This window comes from Sphaeramia orbicularis, chromosome 18, assembly GCF_902148855.1.
Source record: "Sphaeramia orbicularis chromosome 18, fSphaOr1.1, whole genome shotgun sequence".
Taxonomy (NCBI): domain Eukaryota; kingdom Metazoa; phylum Chordata; class Actinopteri; order Kurtiformes; family Apogonidae; genus Sphaeramia; species Sphaeramia orbicularis.
In genome coordinates, this window is record NC_043974.1 from 19818889 (window position 1) to 19844283 (window position 25395).

The following is a 25395-nucleotide window of genomic DNA, read 5'->3' on the forward strand; positions in this document are numbered from 1 at the left end:
TCATGTCCTCGAGCCAGGATGTCTGTGGCCCAGTGAGAGAGGTGGGGTTGTGGTAAAATCCCAATGATCACCTTTGGCTGCAAAGTAAGAAAATAAAGTTAGCATGGAGGGAGAATTGATTTTCAATTTTCAGTTCAAGGTAGGCCTAGATAACATTAGTGTGTATTCAATAAGTCCTGCAGTATCTGCTTAATTAGAGTGACCTTCTTAACTTTTCAAGCAAATGTCAGTTTAGATAAATGGAGTGATTTAACCGAACCGTGCAATAAACCGTATCCCCTTGTGGGAAAAATAAAGACATATCTCATCTTACTTTGAATGAGTTTTGCTTTGGTTTTTGTTTCAGTTTTATGTAAACCCAGTCAATTTTTCCAAATATAAACATAATTTATCTACAATATTTTGAGTTTTATTAAATAATCTGACAAGGTCTGGCAAATCCGGACAACTAACACCAAACATTTGTTTAGATATAGTTATCCATGTGCACCATAGCAAACAAATAATATTACAGCAAAACCTGTTTAACTATAATCAAAGTACAAATATTTGATTTCAGTAAATGAGTGGCTAGTTTGAGTTTGATGAAGTAATCTTAAATGGTTTACAGCAGCTTTTTAGCACTTTTAGTCCTATTTTAAAGGTCCTTTTAATAGTTTTTAAATGTCTTAATTGTCTTGCTCCTTATCTTTTTGATCTGCTTTTACCATATGAACCCTCATGGACCCTGAGGTCCTCTGGCACTGGCCTTTGACTTGCTCCAAAAGCGAACACAAAAACTCATGGTGAGGCAGCTTTTCAGCATTATGCTCCTCGCCTATGGAACAGCCTGCCAGGGAACCTCAGGGCCACAGAGAATGTAGACATTTTTAAAACCAGACTCAAGACCCACGTCTTTCATTTGGCTTTTAACTAATGCCTCTTTTATCCATTTAATGTTTTATAGTTATATTTTTATATATATGTCTTATATTTAGATTCTTTTAACAAATGCTTCTGTTTTATCATTTTAATGTTTAATATTTATATAATACAGGGTGGGGAAGCAAAATTTACAATGAACATTTAGTTGTTTTTTCTCAGCAGGCACTACGTCAGTTGTTTTGAAACCAAACATATATTGATGTCATAATCATACCTAACACTATTATCCATACCTTTTCACAAACTTTTGCCCATATGAGTAATCAGGAAAGCAAACGTCAAAGAGTGTGTGACTTGCTGAATGCACTCGTCACACCAAAGGAGATTTCAAAAATAGTTGGAGTGTCCATAAAGACTGTTTATAATGGAAAGAAGAGAATGACTATGAGCAAAACTATTACGAGAAAGTCTGGAAGTGGAGGAAGCAACAAAAAACGTACCAAAGCTTTTATTAAAGCTCTCAAATCCAAAATCCTAAAGGATCCAAGCAAATCCATGAGAAAAATGGCAATTGAACTTGAGGTAGACAACAAGACCGTTAGAAATGCAGTGAAATATGATTTGAAGATTTAAATTCTCATGACTTTCAATAAACTAATTGGTTATACACTGTCTTTCAATCCCTGCCTCAAAATATTGTACATTTTGCTTCCCCACCCTGTACATGTCATACAGAGTTTTGCATGTTCCATACTTTATTCTTTGCAGTTATAAAAATATCAGATATTCCCTTCAATCCCTGTGTTGACAAGTGCATCTTGGTGCAACTCCTCAACATTATTACCTCCGCCAAGGAGGTTATGTTTTTGCCAGGGTTTGTTTGTTTGTCTGTCCGTTAGTGTGCAACATAACTCAAAAAGTTATGGACAGATTTGGATGAAATTTTCAGGGTTTGTTGGAAATGGGATAAGGAAGAAATGATTAAATTTTGGTGGTGATCTGGGGGGGGGGCACTGATCAGCCTTGGCGGAGGTCTGCGCTCTCCAAGTGCTTCTAGTTTGAGTTGTTGCTCTTTATTTTTTCCTTTAACATCTTTCAGCTCTCGTTCCAGGTTGCAAAGATAAACATGTGAATGTATCAATGTGAGCCACTAGAGGGCACCACACACCCGCAGTTGTATCTGAGCAGTGTGATACCAACAGTGTAGTACCTCTTGTGTGAAATGGTTTTGTTCAGCAGTATTTCCTTGAAAAACTGCTTTCTTTTCTGTCTTTTGCTTATTCATGCTATGCAAGTGTGTGAAAGTGCATGCAATGAGACGAACCTAGACAAAATGTGCAACACAAGGATGTAGAACTTCCTGAAGTTACTTCCTGTCTATTTGATTCTTTTTGTTTTTTAGACATAGCTGTACTAAAAACATCTAAGGACTATTAAACTACATATTACATGTTTGTCTATAGTTCACATTAACAACCTAAACAGTATTTTATCACTTCATCCTCTTAACTCCAGTGACTGTGAAGGATCCATGGAAACTGATAAAAATGTGATAATTTGAGCACCATTAAACTGAATAATGATCAGTCCAGTTTTAATACATTGAGCAAAAATGACAAAACACCAGCACCCAGCTATTCACTTTATAAACACAGGTTTTATGTGTTCATCTTTGTTTACAGCTTTATAAATCCAGTTGGATTGGATAGTGAATGTTTTGATAGAAGGACAGTGAAGATGGAGCTGCCAGGCAGGAGGCAAAGAGGAAGACTAAAGAGGAGATTTATGGATGCAGAGAGAAGATGCAGGAGAACAGGGTCAGATGGACGCAGTTCATTTGTTTTGGCGACCCCTAAAGGGAGCACGTGACAGTAGTAGTAATAGAAGAAGCAGTGCTGGCTGTAGTAGTGGCAGTAGACACATCTAGGATCCTTGTAATACGGAAGCATAAACTACACGTAGAAGATTTATGGTTGTGGGAGTGGCAAATGGTGATAGAGATGGCCTGCCATATTCAGCAGCTTTAGGTGGCGCGTCATTACAAAAAAAAAAAAAAAAAAAACGCGAAAAATTCAATTCATTATAACGCCGGAAATAGTTTTGGCTTCAGTAAAACAGACACAAACAGTAGACCATTTATTCTTCTTATGTAAACCATGTGATCTTTTCTGGAAACAGTTACACTCTTGGCTCTCTGGCCATAACTTCAATTTTCCCAATTTTAATATACAAAGAAATTAAATTTAGGCTTATTATGAATAACAAACAATAAATAAATAAATAAATAAATAAGACTTTTTGATTAATGATATGCCAATCTTAGATAGTACATACACAAATCCAGATTTCATTGTAATATTTTTTTTTTCTTTTGTAAACTCATTATTATTATTATTATTTATTTATTTATTTATTTTTATTCTCTAAAATGGCTGAATCGAAAAACTTATGTGAAATTCTTTATCTGTATCTGTTTGTTGATTTATTTATTAATTTATTTATTTTCATCAATAACGAAAAATGTTAATGTAATGTTGTTTTTCCCTAATTTTTTCCCCTTTTATTTTATTTTGGGCTTTCATGGTTATTGTTTATGGTGCATGTTTAAGCTTGTAAAAACGATACATTTTCCTTGTAAGAATTTATAACTGTTAAATAAATAAAATAAAAAGAATTATTTAATTAAAAAAAAAAAAAAACGTGACACCGGAAGTGCTCAGTGTATTTGGGTGGCAGCTTGTGTGGGGTTTATGCTCAAGAGGACTGAACTGAAAGCTGCTCCACAATTCACCACGTGTATGGACGACGAACACATTTAAACCATAAATTCACTTTTGACTGCTTCCTTTCGGACTGTTGGGATACTGTTCGGACTTGACTGTACTCTGGGAGCAGCATGGAATCCCACTAACAAACACTCCTCGCTTTTCCAAGGTGAGTGTGAACACAACATTAGCTATAGCATCAGTGTTAACATGAGAATCCTCCGTTGAATACAATGTGGCATTCATGGCTTTTACAACACGAACTGATGTTTATTGTCGACTGAGTAATAAAACGACACGTTATCTCTTCGTTTGTATCATAGTTTAGACGATATATATGTATAGACAATATATACATTTACATTGGCTTGAGTTATTATGGTGTAATTACTTATTGCGCGTTTTTTGCTTCACATACGAGAACAGGTGTTTGGTTATTTCACAGTGATGACCTGTCTGTAATAGACATTAGATTTAGGATACACAACACTGGTTTGAAATGATAGAACATTAGAAATGTGGACTCCCAGGTGAACATTAGTAGTATAATATTTTAGTCAGTTTCTTTTGTTTACTTCACTAAATAAATACACAGGAAATAATCTGCTTCTACATTACAGCAGAATGCCCACATGAATGAAAAGGAGCAAAAAGAAGAACAATATTATATATATTTCTGTACCTGTATGCTTACAATGGTAATTTCAGACAGAATTACAACATCAGTCTCTTCTGCCATCACTTACTGCTGTAATTCATCATTTATAACTCAACATCATTCAATAAATCATACATTAAAACCATCTCGGACACCAAATTCATTTCCTGTTACAAGATTACTTAGTATGTTTGATTTAATGGATTTGTTAAGGTCACATTTGAAATATCTTGAGATAATGAACCACATATATGTTACCACATATCAGTGTCCGGACCTTCAGTATATTGTATGTAGTTGTTGATTTTATTAAACACTATTTAATTCTGTTAAAAGCAGTTTCCAGTCTATCGAACATGACATCTGCCATCTGATGAACACACAGTCTGTGTGACTCATAATGGATTCCCAAAAGGAGTAGTCTAATTATCACTCAGTAACTGGATACTTTCAGGTGTGACACATTGAAAGGTGAAGTCAGGAGCTGTAGCAGCAAAACTAACTCCAAGGTCAAGGTTACTTTATTTATACCCGTAGGTAGATTTGTTTTGCAGTCTAGGTGATTGCCTTGGCATTACAATAACACTTACATTAAACATGCAAGACAGGTACTTGATCACGCTTACAGACAGGACAAAAAGACAGGACAAAAAGTGCTCAGTGTTCCGCCATTCATCTGTATAGCAGCATGGATAAGTAAAAGAATAAAATAAATAAGATCCAATAAATAAAAACAAGATGCAATAAAACACCATAAAAAACAGAAAAGATAAAATAGAAACAATCTGGGATAACCTTGTTACTTCTGTACCTTGTTATTTCCGTACTTAAGTCCAGATCTCAAGATGTGGAAATGATTTTAATGATGCTTTCAAGTTCACCCACAGATTCAAATTGTTTGTCATCATGTGTATAGAATTTATGCAGGTAGTTTTTGGCTAAGAAGGTGCAAATGTACAGTGGTGTGCAAAACTATTAGAATATTTGTCAAATCTTAAGGAACTGGTGGTTTATTTTTTTTCCCAGAGCCTGAATTTCCCTTTTTTGACATTGCAAAAGGTAAAGGCAAATGTTCTGAGAATATTTCACCTACAAATTTATCAGTCCAGTCCTTTTTTTTTTTTTTTTTTTTTTTTTTTTTTTTTTTGCATTTTACTCTAGTATTTAGTGTGCCCCCCCCCCGCCCTTGGCAACAGTCACAGCAGTGCATCTTTCTGGCATTGTGTTGATGTATTTTTGGAGAGTTTCAACCCCAATGTCATTCCATGTTCTCAGAAGCTCATTCCAGAGAGTTTCCTTAGATTGTTGCCAAGGGGGCGCGCACTAAATATTAGAGTAAAATGTAAAACAAAAAGGACTGGACTGATAAATTTGTAGGTGAAATATTCTCAGTACCTTTGCCTTTACCTTTTGCAATGGCAATAAAGTGAAATTCAGGCTCAGGGAAAAAATAAACCACCAGTTTCTTAAGATTTGAGAAGTGTTTTAATATTTTTGCACACCACTGTAAATACTCAGATAAAATATAAAATGCATTATAAGGATAAATCCCCATATTCTAACCCTTCACATTGACCTGTATGATGTATGTTTCCCTCAGCTGGCATCGCCTCAGTAGCCGCTCCCTGTAGGTCTGTGCATGCTGTGGACGTAGATAATTCAGTGTGTATTTCTGCACCACTTTATCTTTACACGACCTGAACAGTCCTGTGTACTATCAGTGGAAACGCCTGTGAACTGTGAAGTGAAGATGTTTTTTAAGTCAGAGATTTACTTTGTGTTTGGAAAATGTGTTTCATGAAGCTATGACTATAGTACAGGCTTCAGAGTTGGTGTTTTTTTCACTTGTGAGAGGTGATGTGTATGGATATTTGATCAGTCAAAATGGCATAGTTGGCTTTGTTTTACTTCATAGAGATGTAGAACTAATGTTTATGGCACTGCTTCTATCCAAGTGCTGTATGTTTGCATTACATGATAAGAGACTGGAGCAAATTTTAACAATAAACCTCAGCAAAATATAATTAGCCTAGTATTTAGTTTTTTTGATGGAGGACACGTGCTAATGAAGGTGTCATGACTAATCTGCTTGAACTGGTTTGATTATTCAACCCTAAAAAGTCAGTAAAATGCACATCCCTGTTGCTAAGTCAGGCAGTTATGTGCAAAATCTGCTTTCGTTTGCCTCTTTACTTGTTATTTTAATTATTGTGGCGCACTAGCGAGAAACATGATGTGAAAAATTACCCTTATCTGTCAATCTGTCTCTCAAACCCTCGACAAACCGCACAAGAGTTGCAATTTCACCCACGTGCTGTAATGCCACGCAACTTAACTCAGTTTTCCTGGATAATTGAAATGCATTCAGCTTTTATTCATCTTTACACGCTTCCATTTTCTCCATTAGTTGAGAAAGAAGCAGGGAGGCTCATTCCTTTGACACATCCCTCATCAACTAAAAAAAGTCTTTAATTCTTTTATGCAACTTCCTCACTGATCTTTTGGACAACTGAGTTTCTTCTTTGCATTCATGACAGTTTACTTGTCCTGTGTAGGCCACCTTTGTTGTTGACCCTTGTAATTTAAAGTGGATGGGGCAAGAATCATCTCAACTGGTGTGCTTTCTGCAAACAAAGGATGTTCTGTTTCTTAGGTGAAAACACAGACAAATAAATAGTGTTTGTTGTCAGTAGAATCAGAGCAGATCATTTTCAGGCTTGTGTTTTGGCAGCTCTATAACCTGTTTTGTCTTTTTTTGCCCTCCAACTAAATAACCAGTGTCTGTGGTGCAGGAAAGTCATCAAACACTTCATGTATGGTGGTAAAAACCTCAGAAGTGTTTGTCATCACAGCTTCTGTGTGACCTCGTTTTGTTTTACAAAGGCAAACATGTTACAAAATCCCACTGTAGCGCTCGGTCAGTATAACGCGCTTCACACATTTTGTACGAAACACGTAGGAGTTGGTGTGTGTTTCAAATAAAAGAACAATGTGGTGTATCCAGTCTGACGCTGAACATTTTGTTGCTGAGGAGGTGGCAAGTGATGGAGAAAATGTAGAAATATGTCAGCATCGAACTACAGATTTATGAGATAAAATCATAAACTGATTTAAAAAATAAGCAAATATGGGATGGGAGGGTGGGGGAGATGTTCAATTGTGTGTGTGTAGTTTTTTTTTTCTTCCTCTTCTCACTCTATCAGTGCTGTTTTCTTTTCTTTTTATTTCTAAATGTGCATTTGTTGCGTTGATATCAAAAATTAAGCATAATGTACCAATCAGGGGATCTCAAATCTGTACTATGTTAAAGGTTCACAAAAAGAATATCTGAAACACAAAAAAAACCCCAATAAAATATGCAATAGAATCACGATACAGGCAGATTAAAAACCAGAATGAATTGTGACAGATCACTGTAAGCAGCACACACACTGAAGTCAGCTATTCCATGAAAGCTGCTTAATCAGATCCAACAGAATTAGTCTGTCTGGGTTCATTTGTCTTTGCAGACTGTTCACAGTGAGACCGAGGACTGGACGGTGGGGTATTGATGAGTTGAGATGCAGAACTAACTAAGCACAGTTTTACACATGAACAAAATGCATTAATGAAGTGTAAGTTATAATTTGATTAAACTTAAGGTGTCTGAAATCTAGTTTCCTTCTTGCTTTGTTTTTTGTTTGTTTAGTTTCCTGAAAGTTTTACCTTTGTCTTGAGTCTGTAATCTTATAAATCACGTGGTCATGTGACTGGGCAGCCTGACGGCATTCTAGAAGTTCTTTGTTATTAAAAATAGGTGTGTAACCGACATTTTCTTTGCTGTCTGATTAATCATTTCAGATATAAGATGTTGACCGTGACTCACAATGACCAGATTGTAGCTCAAAGTCAAAAGGCATTTTTTTCATTGGCATCCAAAAAAAATAAATTTAGGGAATTAAGAGTATATAAACAATATTTAGCTTTTATTCTTATAGACCCTATTGAAAGAGAAATTCAGGTTCACAGGAAAATCACTGCTTATCAATGAATCGTTAATCGATCGACAAGGTCAACCAACTAATGATTAATGAATTAATCGATGATTTGCATCCCTACTACAGACTGATGCTTGTTTAAGAAATGAGTGGACTGCTTCAGTTCGAGTTAAATAACACATGAAGCATCTTAAGGCTTAAGCGTCTTCCCTGTTTAAATGTTAAATAGGGAATCATCAGTACCTCTATGAAGGACAGGTGAATTCTGATGATAGGATCAACTGGAGGAAACCCACACAGTGCAGAGAGTTTTATCAGTTTGCATACTTCTGCTCTTCTACTTCTGTTCTTTTTAAGTAGATTATGTCACTGAGATTTTAGCAGCTGCTGACCCTGTTATCACTGGAGCTGGGAGAAACATTTGTGATTTGGAGGCCTGAACTTAGACAACCTCTGACCATGTTTACTGCCTCAGAGTTAGGGCTGAAAGATATATCGTTATCGTATCGATATCTAGATATATGAATATTCAAGATATTAATATTGAAAAAGCAACGATATAAATGATATAGATTTCCCCCGCGTTCGCCCTGCATGTACAGCTCTGGAAGTTACAACAATTTATTCATTAGTCATTTATTCGTACTTTGTTAATATTGATGACTGGCAGTGAGTTCTTACAAACAAAACTGCACTTTTCACATTCTTTTGTATTATGATGTTTGTATTTTTCTGAAAAATGCTTGGTTTTCACCGAACCCGTAGTCATATCATATCGATATCGAGATATCTGGCATGAATATCGAGATATGAAATTTTGTCCATATCGTTCAGCCCTACTCAGAGTGTGTGTTTCTTGCCAGCTGCCTGCTTGGTATCTGTTTGGAGGACATTTTGGTCATATGCAAAACATTTCTGTGCGTGCAACAACCAACAATTGTCTCTGTTCATCTGAGGAACAAAGCTGTGTTTATTAAAGTCAGTTGTAATTAAACTGCAGCTGAATGACTTATCCCAGTGGTTCTCAACCTTTTTTAGCTCGTGACTCCCTTTTAACATCACAAATTTCTTCAGACATTCAAAACTGACACATATTTTTGCTAAAATAAAAAAATATATATATATTATTATGTAATAGTTTGCTACACTATGCTGCAAATAAACGTTAATTTTAGCTGACATTTAGTCTATATAATGTATATTATTATGGACAGAGGCAGAATAGCCAGGTGTAGATTACTGCATAAAGTGAGAATTTTATTTTCCTTGGTCAGGATATGTACAGTCAGTCCAGCTGTGATTTACAAGGCTGACAACTAATACTGAACAAACAAGAACTCAAACTATGAATTATGAAAGAGCTGCAGCATCTGAAACTGAACACAATGAACATTTGAAAGATAAACAGTACCACCGTGCTTCAGTTTCAGCTTCAGAGTTTGTCATGTCTTTTATGGATTGAGATTGTCTCATTCAACTCACCATATATTTTTTATTAAGTTTTTTTATATTTGTCAGTTACTAGAAATTTCAGGTGACCCCATTTGAATTCCAGGCGACCCCAGGTAGGGTCCCGATCCCAAGGTTGAAAAACACTGACTTATCCCCTTCCACCATTATTCTCGGTTATTATATAGATTTAATTAACAAAAAAGGATTTTCTTTGACATTTATGACCACATAATTCTTGCCCTGTTTGTGATTAACTAGCACCATCTAATTTGTTCTGCTCAGCTGCCTAAATCATGCTGTCTGTTCAGATTGTAATGACTTTTGACTGAGTTGATTTTCTGTCCTCCGGCTTGCCCCATGAAGGAACGCCATGCCTCACTGAGACGCAGACATGCTGTGCAACCAACCAGCTCACCAGAGAGAAAACTGGCTTTTATTTTAGCTCAGTAACTGCTGTGTGATTTTACAAACCTTGTGATCCATGGAACATGAAGGGCATTCATAAATAGAAGAGGCTGTTTTTTCCACTGTGAGTCATTTGAGAAGGAAGCAGCTGCCTTTTGTGTGTGGTTACAAACCTGCCTGACAATCTGGCTTTTGTTTAGAAACTAGGTGTCAGAAAATTTAGGAAGTAGTACCCTGAAAACGCTGACAAAGAAATGGAAACCCAAACCTTTTGTGTGAACAGTTGCAGACTCAGTGGAAAAAGTCACATTATCCGACTGTATTGACTGAATTGTAAGATGTGTGGACTAGGGGTGTAAGAAAATATCGGTTCTGCAATATATCGTGATATTTCATCTCACGATACTGTATCGATACTAAAAAGTACTGTATCGATATTTTTTGGTATTTATTCAAATGAAGCTATGGCAGAGGGTCATTTTGTTTTTTTGTTTTCTTTATTGTTTATATCTTATTTATTATTATTTAACACTGTTTTAGTAAATAATGGTTATTTGATGCATCTTAAAAGCATTTTTTACTGTCTGAGAGGCAGATGTTAGTTCCTTTGCTGGGACTGCACAAAAATAATGTTATGATGTTAGTTATGAACTAGGGATGTAACGATTACCGGTAAAACGATAAACCGCGGTAAAATTGCCAACGGTTAGTATTACTGTTTAAATTGTAATTATCACGATAACCGTGTTTGATTACCGCACTTTTCAGGAGAAAACACCTATGTAAATATATGCATTTATGTCAAATATTTGAGTATAGTTTTAATTTATTACAATTTTAATTTTCTATACCTAATATTTGGAACCAGTATTCACTTTTAAAGTTTTTGAAAAGGTTTGTTAAGCATCTTTGTGTTATTTATGCAATAAATTATATACATTTTTCAAATTGGATTTTATATATTTTTTTGTGTTTTCTGGCCTTTTATGTTTTTATTTTTATAGTAGGTTAAAGTGAAGAAAATAATAGGCAGATGGTATAAATGAGGTTGTGCTGAAAAAAAAGATACCAAATATGGGTATAGTAAACGTTTGATTATATAGTATATAAAGGCAAAATCAAAAGTACTGAAAAACGGACAAAATAGGCTCAGACCCCTAAGGGTTCGTACTTGAATGTTTCTGCCAACAGAAAGTGCATTGTGCCTATTATTTTATTTGTTTTTTTTGCTGTTTTTTTCTTCAAAATAAAACTTAGTTAAATTATTTCAGTGTGTGTACAAGTACTTTTTGAACATTTTGAGCACAATTTCAACAATACTGCGATAATAATGATAACTGTGATAATTTTGGTCACAATAACCATGATATGAAATTTTCATATCGTTACATCCCTATTATGAACAAATAGAAAATGAACATTTGAGCAGGATTTTAAACTAATGTAACAGAGGACTATAGCATTAGATCCTGTTGTGACCAAATAAAAATGTGTTTAGCATTTGTGCATGTTACTGGTGTAATTCAGTTCTTCCAGGAAATAATCTTTTAAAAAAGAAACAAAACCAATAAAAAATTGCGTTTTTAACAGTATCATGATACATCGTGATATATCGTATCAGGATCCTAGTATTTTGATTTGTATCGTATTGCCAGATTGTTGCCTAGTGTGGACTGGGCGACCTGCGTTTTAGGAACCAGCGAAGTATTCCTGGAGTGGAATAAATGAGTGGGTCCACCCAAAAGGCCCTTCAACAAGCCAAAACAAGCAGCCCGTTGGTGTGTTAGTGTGTGTTTAGTTTTCCTTCTGACAATTATATCGACGTGTTTGTGTGTGCACAGGGAGGGAGCTTTTCAATTCTTAACTAATGCACACATTAAGCAGGGACAGAATGTGTTCCCAGCCTCAGGGTGCCAAAATCTAAATACAAAGTCACTGAAACTGCACTTACAAAGGTCAATAGCCCAGGCCTATACACTGCTGCCATTCTCACAGTTTCAGTGTAGATTCACATTGAAGTAACGGGAATGCCGTTAATCCTACTACCCCCTGTTTCATGTCGCATACCAGAAGTCTAAGCTTGAAGGCCTCATTATCTGGTGTCCATGGTAGAGCGTCTTTGGCGGCTGACGTCTTGTGCAGCCCCTCCCTACCCCTCACAGCCCCTTGTTAGAATGTAAAAGGATTCCTACATCCATAAGTAGACACAGATGACTGTCTAGGAAAACCAAACTACTGTACATGTCCAGTGATCTGTGAAGATGCTGACCTCTCTTCTCTCCTGTTGCCCCTGCAGTTTCACCAGAAGCTCCTACATCAGGATGAAGGGACGAACAGACACCCCCCAGGACCGGTGAGTACAGCCAAACAGAAGCATGACACTTTCACTTCCACTATATTTCCCAAGAACAGTTTCTCTGGTCTGTTCGAGTTTCTGTACGTGTGTGAAAGTGTCATGTTTCTGACCGTCTGTGAAGAAGCTGTTCAATGATCCAGGCTGTCATGGACCAGTGTTTCACTTAACGACCATTAACTGAGCCCTCATTCAGATTACCCCTTTTTGTTCCCACTTACAGGGGCTGCTTAGTGGGGATCATTTTCTTCATTCTGGGCCTGGGGACACTACTACCATGGAACTTCTTCATGACTGCTTCATTGGTAAAAAAAAACAAACAAAAAAAAAAAACCCACAGCCATTACTTCATCACTGAAGAACTATGGCTCTCATTTTTACCTCCGCCAAGGAGGTTATGTTTTTGCCAGGGTTTGTTTGTCTGTTTGTTTGTTTGTTTGTCTGTCCGTTAGTGTGCAACATAACTCAAAAAGTTATGGACAGATTTGGATGAAATTTTCAGGGTTTGTTGGAAATGGGATAAGGAAGAAATGATTAAATTTTGGTGGTGATCGGGGGTGGGGGGGCCCACGGGGGGGGCCACTGATCAGCCTTGGCGGAGGTCTGCGCTCTCCGAGTGCTTCCAGTTTGTGATTTTATTCCCTGTCACATCTGTTACGTCCATAATGTAAAGTAATATCACCTACTTTCATTCAGCAAGTAATGTGTTAATTACTTTGGGGTGCAAATGTTTGTTTCCTGTATGCATTTATGCTGCTTCCCATTTGAGAATTATGAAGGCTGTGTTGGTTATAAATTACAGTGTTAATGAAATCTGAAATCTCAAAAGGCAGGTTCTACTAGTCCCTTATAAACAGGCTTTAAGATGAACTCACCCTTAAAGGCATATAGGGTAGAAACAACATACTAAGATACCTTAAAGAATCACATGTTAGGAGGATGACGGTAGAAAAATAACATAGTTTATGTACTGTAGATTAAGCTATTGATTAAGAAGCCATACACCATTCAGGATTAGTGGAATTGCCATGAGCGGTTTAAGTAGTTTGACGTACTAGGTCTTTAACAGTCGGACCAACAGGGTTCCCATAAATGCACACAGTCTGTCTTATGACTTTAGATAATCATGCGGATCACTACATGTGTTCACGTGTTGGGGCGAAGCTCCGTCTTCTCACATTGACGTTGCCAGCGTCTTTGACTGCTGACACTTCACTGAGCAAGAGCTATTTTCAGCTGGTTACTGATAAAGGATGGTGCATTCAGGGAACAGCTTAAAACTGTCTCAGCAAACAGAGAAGTGACAAAGTGTCTTCATATAGTATTGTGATATAGCAGTGTTGGTATTAGGGACATAACGATTACCGGTAAAACGATAAACCATGGTAAAATTGCAGACGGTTAGTATTGCCGTTTAAATTCTAATTATCATAATAACCGTGTTTGATTACCGCGCTTTTCGGGAGAAAACGCCTATGTAAAGATCTGCTTTAATGTCAAATATTTGAGTATAGTTTTAATTTATTCCAATTGTAATTTTCTATACCTAACATTTGGAACCAATATTCACTTTTAAAGTCTTTGAAAAGGTTTGTTAAGCATCTTTGTGTTTTTTACACAATAAATTATATACATTTCTCAAATTGGATTTTATATATTTTTTGTGTTTTTGTCCTTTTGTGTTAATATAGTAGGTTAAAGTGGAAAAATAATAGGCAGATGATATAGATGAAGTCGTGCTGAAAAAACAGATCCCAAACATGGGCATAGTAAACATTTGTTTATATAGTATATAAAGGCAAAATCAAAAGGACTGAAAAATGGATAAAATAGGCTCAGACCACTAAGGGTTCATACTTGAATGTTTCTACCAACAGAAGGTACATTGTGCCTATTATTTTATTTGTTTTTTTTGTTGTTTTTTGTTTGTTTTCAAAATACAACTTGGTTAAATTATTTCAGTGTGTGTATTTGTAGTTTTTGAACATTTTGAGCACAATTTCAACAATACCGTGATAATAATGATAACCGTGATAATTTTAGTCACAATAACCGTGATATGAAATTTTCATATCGTTACATCCCTACTTGGTATAATCATCTGAGGCTTGGCTTCAATTTCACAGTGTGTTTTTTTCTCTTTTTATGTTGCTAAAAGGCTGCTGTAATATGGAGCATAAGTAATGGAAAAGATGTTTATCACAGCTTATTCTATTATTCTCATGTTCTTCTTGAAAAAAGTTTTTAATTTTGGTTTCACAGTGTATATGGAGCAGTGTGGATACTCTTGTGAGCGTGTCTCTTGTTTTTGCAGTATTTCGAAGGGCGCCTGAACACAACAGAATGGAGCAATGGTACAGTGGTGGTCCGCAAAGAGTACTACTTCAAAAACTGGATGACCCTGCTCTCCCAGCTCCCCCTGCTGCTCTTCACCCTGCTCAACTCCTTCCTCTATCAGAGGTCAGCCACACAGCGCAGTAGCAGAGATGATTCATCCTAAACATAACCAACAGTATTAGAACAATAGAATGAAGCCTCATCCACAAATACACTAGGACTGTTTTAAAAACACAAACACCTGTCAGGAGCAAGTTGAACCAAAACTATGACAACAAAACCCCAACCTTAAAGCCTGAGAAAACTACTAGTGGTTCTGTAACACCTCTGTTCCTCAGAACACATGTGTAAACAGACGATAAAGCACTAACACCCTGCTGACACGCATTGGTGTGTTTTTAACTCCAGCCCCAAAGGATTAATCTACAGACCCTCATGAAATAAAGGCTTTTTACAGTTTCTAATTTTTCCAACCAAGTGAGCGCCTGGATTTTTGTCTTTTTAGCTTACCGGCTGACAGGCTGTAAGCTATTGGCGTCATGCAGCGTCCGGCGGCGTCTGTCGTCCGTTACAAAAATTTCAATTGTCTTCGTCTCCAAAACTACAATTCCGATTGACTTCAAACTTGGTATACAGCTTCTTTATGATGATGTCAGCAAAATTTAGTGAAATTATTTCGATCCGGATCTGATTCTTGATTTGGTGCAACTTTGAAAAATTTCCCTATTATAACAGATAGGAAGTGGATCGATGCAATAACTCAGTAAATATGAATGATATCAAGTTGAAATTTCTACAGTACAGCCATGATGGGGAGATGACCAAAACATAATGTCCACATGCTGATCAGGATCTTCTTCTGGATCTGGGAACTTATGGAAAATTTAACATGGGCTCTTATGAGGAAAAAATTTCAATCGTCTTCTTCTCTGAAACTCCAGTTCTGATTGACTTCAAACTTGGTATACAGCTTCTGTATAATGATGTCAACACAAGGTACTGAAATTATTTCAATCCAGATCTGATTCTGGATTTGGTGTGACTTTGAAAAATTTTCCCATTATAAGAGATAGGAAGTGGATTGATCCAATAAGTCACTAAGTATCAATGATATCAAGTTGGAATTTGAATTTTTTACAGATCTGATCGGAATATGACCAAAACATGGACTATTTCTGTAATATAATAAATACACAGAACTGGGTGATAATAAATGGCATCTGGATACATTTCCCAAAGCTTTTAATTTGGTCAGTAAGCTACAGGGCCATTGGTCCTATTTTTTCTATTGTTCAGGCGATAAAGTACTGTTTGGCTCCAGCACTTTTTTGGCAACATCCACCACTGGACAGAATCATTGTATGTACAGAGGAGATATCTGCACACACTGTGACGTCAAACAAATGATAAAATGTTGCACAAGGTGTTTTTATTACAAGACAAAGGAGGAAAGTTTTCTGTATCCACTTACTAAAAATCTGTGTGTTTTCAGTGACCTAAAACAGTATTTGTGGACAAACGGCTATGTTTTTAAAATGCAAGTTAGGGCTGACTCTTTCCTCTGTCGCCTCTTCATCCTCATGAACTCTAGCTTTAATCCGTCCTTGTGTCTTCTCTTTGTGTTTCAGGATATCAGAGTTGATGCGCATCGCAGGTAGCCTCGTTTTTATCCTGTTGCTCTTCCTCCTGACAGCAGTGCTGGTCAAGGTGCCCATGGAGGAGGACCGCTTCTTCTCTGTCACCATGGCAACCATCTGGTTCATCAATTGTAAGTCATTGTGACTGTATGAATGACAGACTGAATGTGCTGGGAGCGGTTCCTCAGATAACAGGTGATATTTCCCGCAGCGTTCGGCGCTGTGCTACAGGGCAGTCTGTTCGGCCTCGTGGGTTTGCTGCCTCAGAAGTACAGCGCCATCTTCATGAGCGGACAGGGACTCGCTGGGACCTTCGCTGCCATTGCCATGCTGCTTGCTATTGGCAGTGAGTCGCCCACATACACACGAAACAACATCGGGTGCCTAATCTGTTGGTTGCCTAGTAACAGAAGGTTTTTCAACTAAATGTAGAGATACTGAAATCAGCATGATGCCACATAACATACAGCCCTTAATTACAAAGACACAGATTGTCCTGAAGCCTTTTCAGTGCTGCATTCAGTAATTTGATCTTGCTCTCCCAGAATTCTTTGCTAACGTGTGTGCTTATCGTTCAGGTGATGCAGACTCTGAGACAGCGGCGTTGGGTTACTTCATCACACCATGTGTTGGGACACTGATCACACTCTTCAGCTACTTGTTTCTGCCTCGTCTGGTCAGTGTGTGCACATCCCTGCAGACTACATTACCCATAATTCTTTTAAGATTATATCTGAATTCATCTTCCAACCTGTTTTTCTCTTAATACAGGAGTTTGCTCAGTATTATTTGGACAAAAGCCACCAGTATGACGTCGGAACCACAGATGAGCTGCTGAAAGGTGGAGGTTTTCTTCAACAAACTCTAAAGCTCACTTCTGCCTAAAGATTCACAAGACAAGCTGAAACTTGCACCTGCTTGTAGTGTATAGTTCTGCATTCACTGAAAACCTGCCAGTTTAATGCAACTACATGAGACGTGTCCATAGCAGTAGAGCTCTGTACTTTGTTCTGTCTGGTGTCAGGTCAGGCTTTTGTAGCTGGATATAATTTCTAATAATTAAAATATGAATGAGGAGAATCATTGGGAGTTACTTGATACAGCAGCACTTCTAGTTTTGATGAAACAGTAAAAATACAAAAATGGCGGTTTTTAGAGGAGATTTTCTAACTGAGCAGCAGAGAAAACACTATCTATTGTACAGTGTTTCATCTGCAGCCCATAAATACAAAATACTACAAGTGACACTGTGAAACTTTGGTCAGAACTGAGCTTCTACTTCATGTCTTTAATGTGCAGCTTGGTCTTTTTTCTCCATGTGACCAAATTTTGGAGTGTCGGCTCTGTTTAGAATCGCTGGCAGAATGACTGTGATCACACATTTGTCTGACAGTAAATGAACATCTGTTTGCTTTTCCACTCAGTGTTAGATTCTGTGCCTCACATTCAGACTGAATCGAATCAATTCAGTGGAACATTATCTCATTAAGTCAGCTGACCCTCTATTTATCCAATTGTAGACAAAGACAGTGTCTGTTACATACACAGGCTCTGACAGCCTCTGGAAATATATATATATATATATATATATATATATATATATATATATATATATATATATATATATATATATATATATATGGTGTTCATGAATTCCAACAAATGAACTTTATGAAACATTTTATAGACCCAATGCTGAATTGGATCTGGATTTTACACTGTAATGATGTTTGTAAACCCGAGTCATATGTATTTTCTGTCATGTCAGAGAGCACCACTGTGGAGAACGGCAAACTGAACGGCCATGCTAACGGCTCAGTGCCCAGCAGCGCAACTAAAAGTGACAGTCCATCTGAGCTCGAGGTGGACTCCAGTCCAGATGGGACCAAGCAGGCCTTCCTGTCGCTGGAGCAGGTTGAGCGTGGACAGACGAAGTCTTCAGTTATGGAGGTGTTCAAAAAGGTAAACCCTCTACATCAGAGGTCTCAAACATGAGGCCCGGGGGCTAAATCCAGCCCACCAAAGGGTCCAGTCTGGCCCCTGGGATGAATTTGTGAAATGCAAAAATTACACTGAAGATATTAATAATTTTAGTTCAGGTTCCACATACAGACCAATTTAATCTCAAGTGGGTCAGATCAGTTAAATACTACCATAATAACCTATAAATACTCACAACTGCAAATTTTTCTGCTTGTACATGTAAACCTTTTCATGTCATTTTACTGTATTTTTTTTATATATACTTTATTTTTAACTCAAAATTTTACAGTATACAGAATAAACAAATAAACAAAAAGAACAAAAAACAGACCACAACAGTTAGAGCATCTAGATTCACCCTTTAGACAAATAAAATACAGACAGGTTCAGGACAAATTAGGCAAAAAAAAAAAAAAAAAAAAGTCAAAATAAGCATATATAAGTATAAGATTATACAGGGTCAGGGATTTCTTTGGTTAACATACACATTCCATTTTTCCCAATATTTTTTCCATTTATCAGTAGTGAGTCTTAATGAGAAGGTCAGCCTTTCCATGTCATAAATTTCATTCACAACATGTGTCCAGTCCATAAGATGTCATTTTACTGTATTTACGCTAAAACAAACTATGATTTCACAAAAAAACACAAATAACCTGAACAAATATGAACTTTTTGAAATGTCTAAAGTGCAAGTTTACCAATATTCTGCCTGTTATTAAATGTTTTGTGTATTTGTTGATCCACTGTGATCTGTGAGTTGTAATTTACATGTGTAAATGATAAACTGAGATATAATATTGTTAAAATTGCACTGAGTTTTCTTAAGAAATTTCAGTTTGTTCATGTTATTCATGTTGTTTTAAAGGATAGTTGGTAGATGTAAACATTTTCATCGCATAATTTAACTTTTTTCGCTCTAAAACATAGAGGAAATTTTAGAATTGACATTATTTATATATAGTTATGTTACTATTTTACTGGTCCAACCCACTTCAGATCAAATTTGCCTTAATGTGGGCCCTGAACTAAAATGTTTATCAGTTATTAACACATCGACAGACTCGTGTATTAAGTCAACAATTCTTTCCTCTTTCAGATCTGGGTGATGGCGCTCTGTGTCACGTTTGTGTTCACTGTCACTTTGTCTGTCTTTCCCGCTGTCACCGCAGACGTCAAAACAGCATTTCCAGGAAAATGGGGTACAACTGAGTTCAACTTAAGCAGATTAAATCTCCTTACACTCACTTAATCAGCAGCCAAAAATTTCTCATTCTGCTATTGTTTTGTTCCTATTATATCTTATTTTGTAGATCAGTACTGAAGAAATAAATCATTTCTTCTGATGTGCATCTTTGTGTTTTTCAGAGCGCTTCTTTATCTCCGTGTGCTGTTTCTTGATTTTCAACATCAATGACTGGCTCGGTCGGACCATCACCACCTTAATACGCTGGGTGAGTGTCTTATTATATCAGCTCTGCGCTGGACACAAATGAAGGATCGTCTTATTATAAACCAAATAGAGAGCTGAAATCCTGACCCTTCTGGTGCGCTTTATGGAGCGTAACGTTGGAAAAAATAAGAACGGTGGCCACTGTAGAGAGACAAATCCTTTTTGATCCAGTTTGATTTATCATCCACATACAGTATTGTATTACACGTACTGTATTTGTAGATCCACTGTGATCTGTAAGTTATGAAGACCATGTGAAAATGATAGACTGAAGCAGAATATTGTTAAAATTACACTTATTCTTTCAGTTTGTTCAAGTTATTCACATTGTTTGAAAGGACAGTTTGTAGATGTAAACATTTTCATCAGTTAATCTGACTTTTTTCACTGTAAAACATAGTGAAAAGTTTGGAGTTGACATTATTTATATATTATTATGTTATTATTTTACTGGTTCGGCCCACTGCAGATCAAATTAAGCTGAATGTGGCCCCTGAACTAAAATGAGTTTGACACCCCTGTATTAATTAAACTGATGACATTTTTACAATGTAAGGATGTAAACAGAATTGCCAAGTGTATCTTAATTATCAGATTACATTGTAATGTGATACTTGGTGGTTGTAATCATACTATGCCATCTCTTTAACCCTTTCATGCATGAATTATGAGAACCTTAATCAAGATTTTTTTTTTCCTGAGTGTTTTTATTCCTCTTTAGGCATGAAAAAAACAATGTAATTGAAAATTTTCTTATGAAAATAAATAAATAAATCAAAAAATAAAGTTAAAAAAAGACATACTACTACTAATAATAATAATAAAAATGATCTTATTAACCTATTTTACATGAAGTTGCAAAAATGTCAATTCAGCTGGACACCTTGCATTTAATTTTTGAAACGAAGAAATGTATTTACAGATAAATTGTGTGAAAACTGGGAGGGGGGGGCCTTGTAGGTCTGGGGGTGAGAGTATGCTGAGGGGAGATCTACACAATGTTACCAATTCATGTCAGAAAAGATATGTAGTGTTTTAAAATTTTAATAAAGATATGTGCAAAAACAAACAAAAAAATACATGAATATATAAGAGAACAGCTGTAGAATAGCTGTCCACTGTAGTGACCAGTATACATGAAAGGGTTAATTTAATGTGAACTCGAATACATATTATTTATTGAAATGATAAAATAAATCTGTGTCTTTAACTTAAACATTTCCCCTCTGTCAACACTGACTCTCCGTATTTTTAACAACCTTCAGCATTTATCTGTATTTTATTATGTCAATAATTGCTTGGTTTCTGAATGTACCCATTTCCTCTCTCTGCTATGACTCATGTACATAAATTTTAAGCCCCTTGTATGACTCCTAACCATAGCTCATTATAGTAGAAGATAAACAGATGTAATACAGGGTAAAAGCAGACACAGGAACTGACGGGTGGAACATGACTCACTAACTAGAAATGACCTCATTATCTTCGCCAGGAACAACCACAATGAATGAAATATTAAACAGTGACTGGAGGCTGTAGAATAATACCAGGATTTACCTCTACCTGTTTGTATAAAAGCCAGGTGGCCTTATCTGTCCCACACCTGTCTGTGAAAATCCCTCGTGTGTCCCACATCCACGTAGATCAGGCGTCATTTATTCCACTTTGTCTCTGCTGATCCTAGTTTCTCTCCATCCTTCAGCCGGGTATTAAAAGCTGCGATCTCATTAATGTTTGTCCTCCTAATCTCGTTTTACTCACCTCATCCCCTCTGTCTGAACTCTTCTTCCAGCCCAGTAAAGAGTCTCGTCTGTTCCCGGTGCTGGTCGTGTCCAGGGTGGTCTTCGTCCCTCTGCTCATGCTCTGTAACGTCGAGAAGCGCTCCTTCCTCCCGGTCTACTTCGCCCATGACGGTGCATTCACCGCCATCATGGCACTGTTCTCTCTGTCCAGCGGCTACTTCGTCTGCCTTTCCATGTCCTACGCACCACAGTGAGTACAGATCTACATGTCTGATGGATAGCACTGTTGACACCAGGGGTTAAACTGGAGTCGACGACCAGTGGTGGAATTTACTGTAATTATGTACACACTTGACTAAAGTTATAACAGTTTTGGATTTTTCTTTATAGTTTAGTTTTACTTAGTTTTGACTTTTTTTTCTCTAATTCAGTTAGTTTTAATTAGTTTTTAGAGCAGTTTTGCTAGTTTTTATTAGTTTTCTTTTTTTTTCGAAATGCTTAGTTTTAGTTTAGTTTTAGTTTCGTCATATCTTTTCTCTTCTTCGCCGTCATATTCAAATAAATCCCAGACAGGACTCTGCTGCTTTCTTCCAACTTTAGTCTGCATGTTTCCAGGTAGAATGGGGACCAGAAGACGACTCTAAACGACAAGTGACGGACCGTGAAGTGCCGTATGGTGCCGCTAGCTAAAATTGCTCGAGCGAAATAAATCGATTTTGTATCAATCCGACATTGACAAAGACGAAAACAAAGGGAATTTTAGCTGTAATTTTTAGACGTTTTACTTTGTTTTGTAAGCACACAATACAGTTTCAGTTAGTTATCGTTTTTTCTTTTAATTGTAGTTTTTATTTATTTCAGTTAACAAAAAGGTTTTTTTCAATTCTAGTTTTCGTCATTTCGTTAGTTTTCGTTAACGATAATAACCTTGCACTTGACAAACATGTCCATAAGTTTTGGCAGGTGAGAAATATTTCAAACCACAAAACACTGGAACGATCTGGTACATTTTATCATTAGGTGTGGAACTTCCACTCATCAGAAGAAAGGAAATGAGACTAGTAAAGCCCATTGTGATAATGATTAGTGCCAGTAAACCCCAAATAAAGAGAAGAATCAGGAGCGAAACAGCACCATAAGCAGGTTTACCATGACTTTTTTACGGCAGGATTTCTAAGCTGCCTCACCTTTAATCATTTTTCTGATTGAATTCTCCATCCCTGTTCTGTGTACTGAAAAATAACTAAATCCACCCGAGGCTTGATTTCAATGTGTGTGAAAAACTCAACAAGTACAAGTTGTGACTTGTAAAAAATCTCCTCCCTCTTAAACCAAATAAAGCCTTTAAAACCACTTAGATTAACTGTAAAGTGCATTGTCACAAAGCTGAGAACAGGCCTGTTTTTCTGAGCTCCTCAAACACTGACATTTAGAGATGTGTGGTTCTAACCAGGCAGAGATGCAACAAAAACAGCATGATTATTTTTCATAGAATGTGAAGCATCACTGGTGATTAAACTCAACAGTTTATAAAGTAGTTCAGATGAGGTCTGTCTTAACCACGTACTAGTTAACTAAAGTGAACTCTTATGCGTAATGGAGTATTTTCAGGGTGATTTTTTATTATTATTATTATTTAGAAGGGGGCAGGAAATATAAGATTTTCTTCATCCTGCTCCTTTTCAAGCATGGGTGTGTACATGTTTGTTTACTTGATTATTGAATGTTTACTGATGAAATGCACAACCATGAACTAAATAAATAAATAAATACATACATACAGGGTGGGGAAGCAAAATTTACAATGAACATTTAGTTGTTTTTTCTCAGCAGGCACTACATCAATTGTTTTGAAACCAAACATATATTGATGTCATAATCATACCTAACACTAGTATCCATACCTTTTCAGAAACTTTTGCCCATATGAGTAATCAGGAAAGCAAATGTCAAAGAGTGTGTGATTTGCTGAATGCACTCGTCACACCAAAGGAGATTTCAAAAATAGTTGGAGTGTCCATAAAGACTGTTTATAATGTAAAGAAGAGAATGACTATGAGCAAAACTATTACGAGAAAGTCTGGAAGATACTATTAAAGAAGAATGGGAGAAGTTGTCACCCGAATATTTGAGGAACACTTGCGCAAGTTTCAGGAAGTGTGTGAAGGCAGTTATTGAGAAAGAAGGAGGACACATAGAATAAAAACATTTTCTATCATGTAAATTTTCTTGTGGCAAAAAAATTCTTATGACTTTCAATAAACTAACTGGTCATACACTGTCTTTCAATCCCTGCCTCAAAATATTGTAAATTTTGCTTCCCCACCCTGTATATACATACATACATACATACATACATACATACATACATACATAAATAAATATTATTGTTTAATGAATTCAATTTTTATTGCTATTAATTTTTAACATGCAAATTTCCATAAATGTATTTGTGTTCATATATTTGTCTCTACAAATGTTTGTAGATATAAACATATGAAGAAACTTCCTAAACTTCATAAAAACGGTCTTTAAGTTCATTTGAGGTGTTTTTTTTGTGTGTTATTTTTAAACTAAGAGCAAATGCAGACAGAGGAAATGGAAACTCCTTTTAGAATAAATTCTGCCATTGGGAACATTTAACTCCTCTGTTTGCTGCATCTTCCCTAATATTCCTCTAAAGTGTGAAAACATGTCTGGAACAAAGGGTCATGAAGATAAAACTACATTATTCTTCTGTCTCATCCATGAAAAAAGGCATCACAGCCAAAAACAACAGCAGCTCTGTCTCCTACTGTGTTTACCACAGCTGTGTGTAATACAGCCTACAGCTCCACCTGCTGGTGACACAACACAGTCTACATCAGTTATTTTGCTCTTAGTTGACTGGTTCTGTTAATGCGTAGTTTTTTTGATACACTCTGTAGTTATAGGCAGAAAAAAATGATCATAACACTGATTGAATGGATTCGGTCATGTGACCCAGCTCTAGCCCATGATTACTGCACTAATCAGCAGCTGAAATGTCGGAGGGTCCTTGAATGTAACAGCCAGATCCCCATGGTGATATAACACAACTTTGACATAAATAAACCCCTGAAGGTGACCTGTGAAGTGTCCGACACCAGCTAATGACCTGTGTCATCTCCAGGTTGGTGGATCCGAAGGACGCGGAGACGGCCGGAGCCCTCATGACCTTCTTCCTGGCCCTGGGCCTGTCGATAGGCGCCGCCCTGTCCTTCCCCCTCCGGGCTTTGGTGTAGACCCACACACTCCCCCGATGCTACGTGGACACTGTAGATACGTTCTTGTGTGTTTTCTCCCGTTCATCTGTCAGGCGCTGTGTGTTACACCACGACGACCAAGGAGCTCAATTTTACCGTGGTGTTGTAAACCGACCCCACTTTCACAACGACTGACAAGATTCCCACTGAACGACGAAGAAGGGAAACACTGTCCTGAAAATGAATGACTGTCATTTGCTTTGTGGTGGAAAAATTTACTTTTTATATTCTATACTCTTTTAATATGTTATACTGTTAAGTACATGCTGAGTCATTGTTATGTGTGCTGTTTACCACTCTGTAGCAACCCTGACTTGGGGACGAAGTTCTTACCTTGAGTTGAAACCCAAACACCTAAATGTCTGAATGTGTAGATAGAGGATGGCGCCTGTATTCAAGCAAGGTTAGAGTGAAGAGGTCCTCATGACCTCTTCACGGAGCAGAGAAGGAGTAGTATGGGGTGGTACGATGTACGTAAGGAATGA

General features: G+C 36.8%; 1 protein-coding gene across 1 annotated transcript; it reads left to right on the forward strand.

Annotated features, from left to right (window-relative positions):
* The first annotated feature begins 3602 nt into the window (after positions 1-3602).
* On the forward strand, positions 3603-25229 carry LOC115438786 (equilibrative nucleoside transporter 2-like). Its single transcript, XM_030162624.1, has 13 exons — positions 3603-3798; positions 12418-12474; positions 12698-12779; positions 14789-14934; positions 16440-16579; positions 16660-16794; positions 17027-17124; positions 17220-17289; positions 18217-18410; positions 19531-19633; positions 19800-19885; positions 21677-21876; positions 24778-25229. The coding sequence occupies exons 2-13, from the start codon at positions 12443-12445 to the stop codon at positions 24887-24889; spliced, it is 1398 nt and encodes a 465-aa protein (XP_030018484.1). The 5' UTR covers positions 3603-3798; positions 12418-12442; the 3' UTR covers positions 24890-25229.
* The last annotated feature ends 166 nt before the right edge of the window (positions 25230-25395 follow it).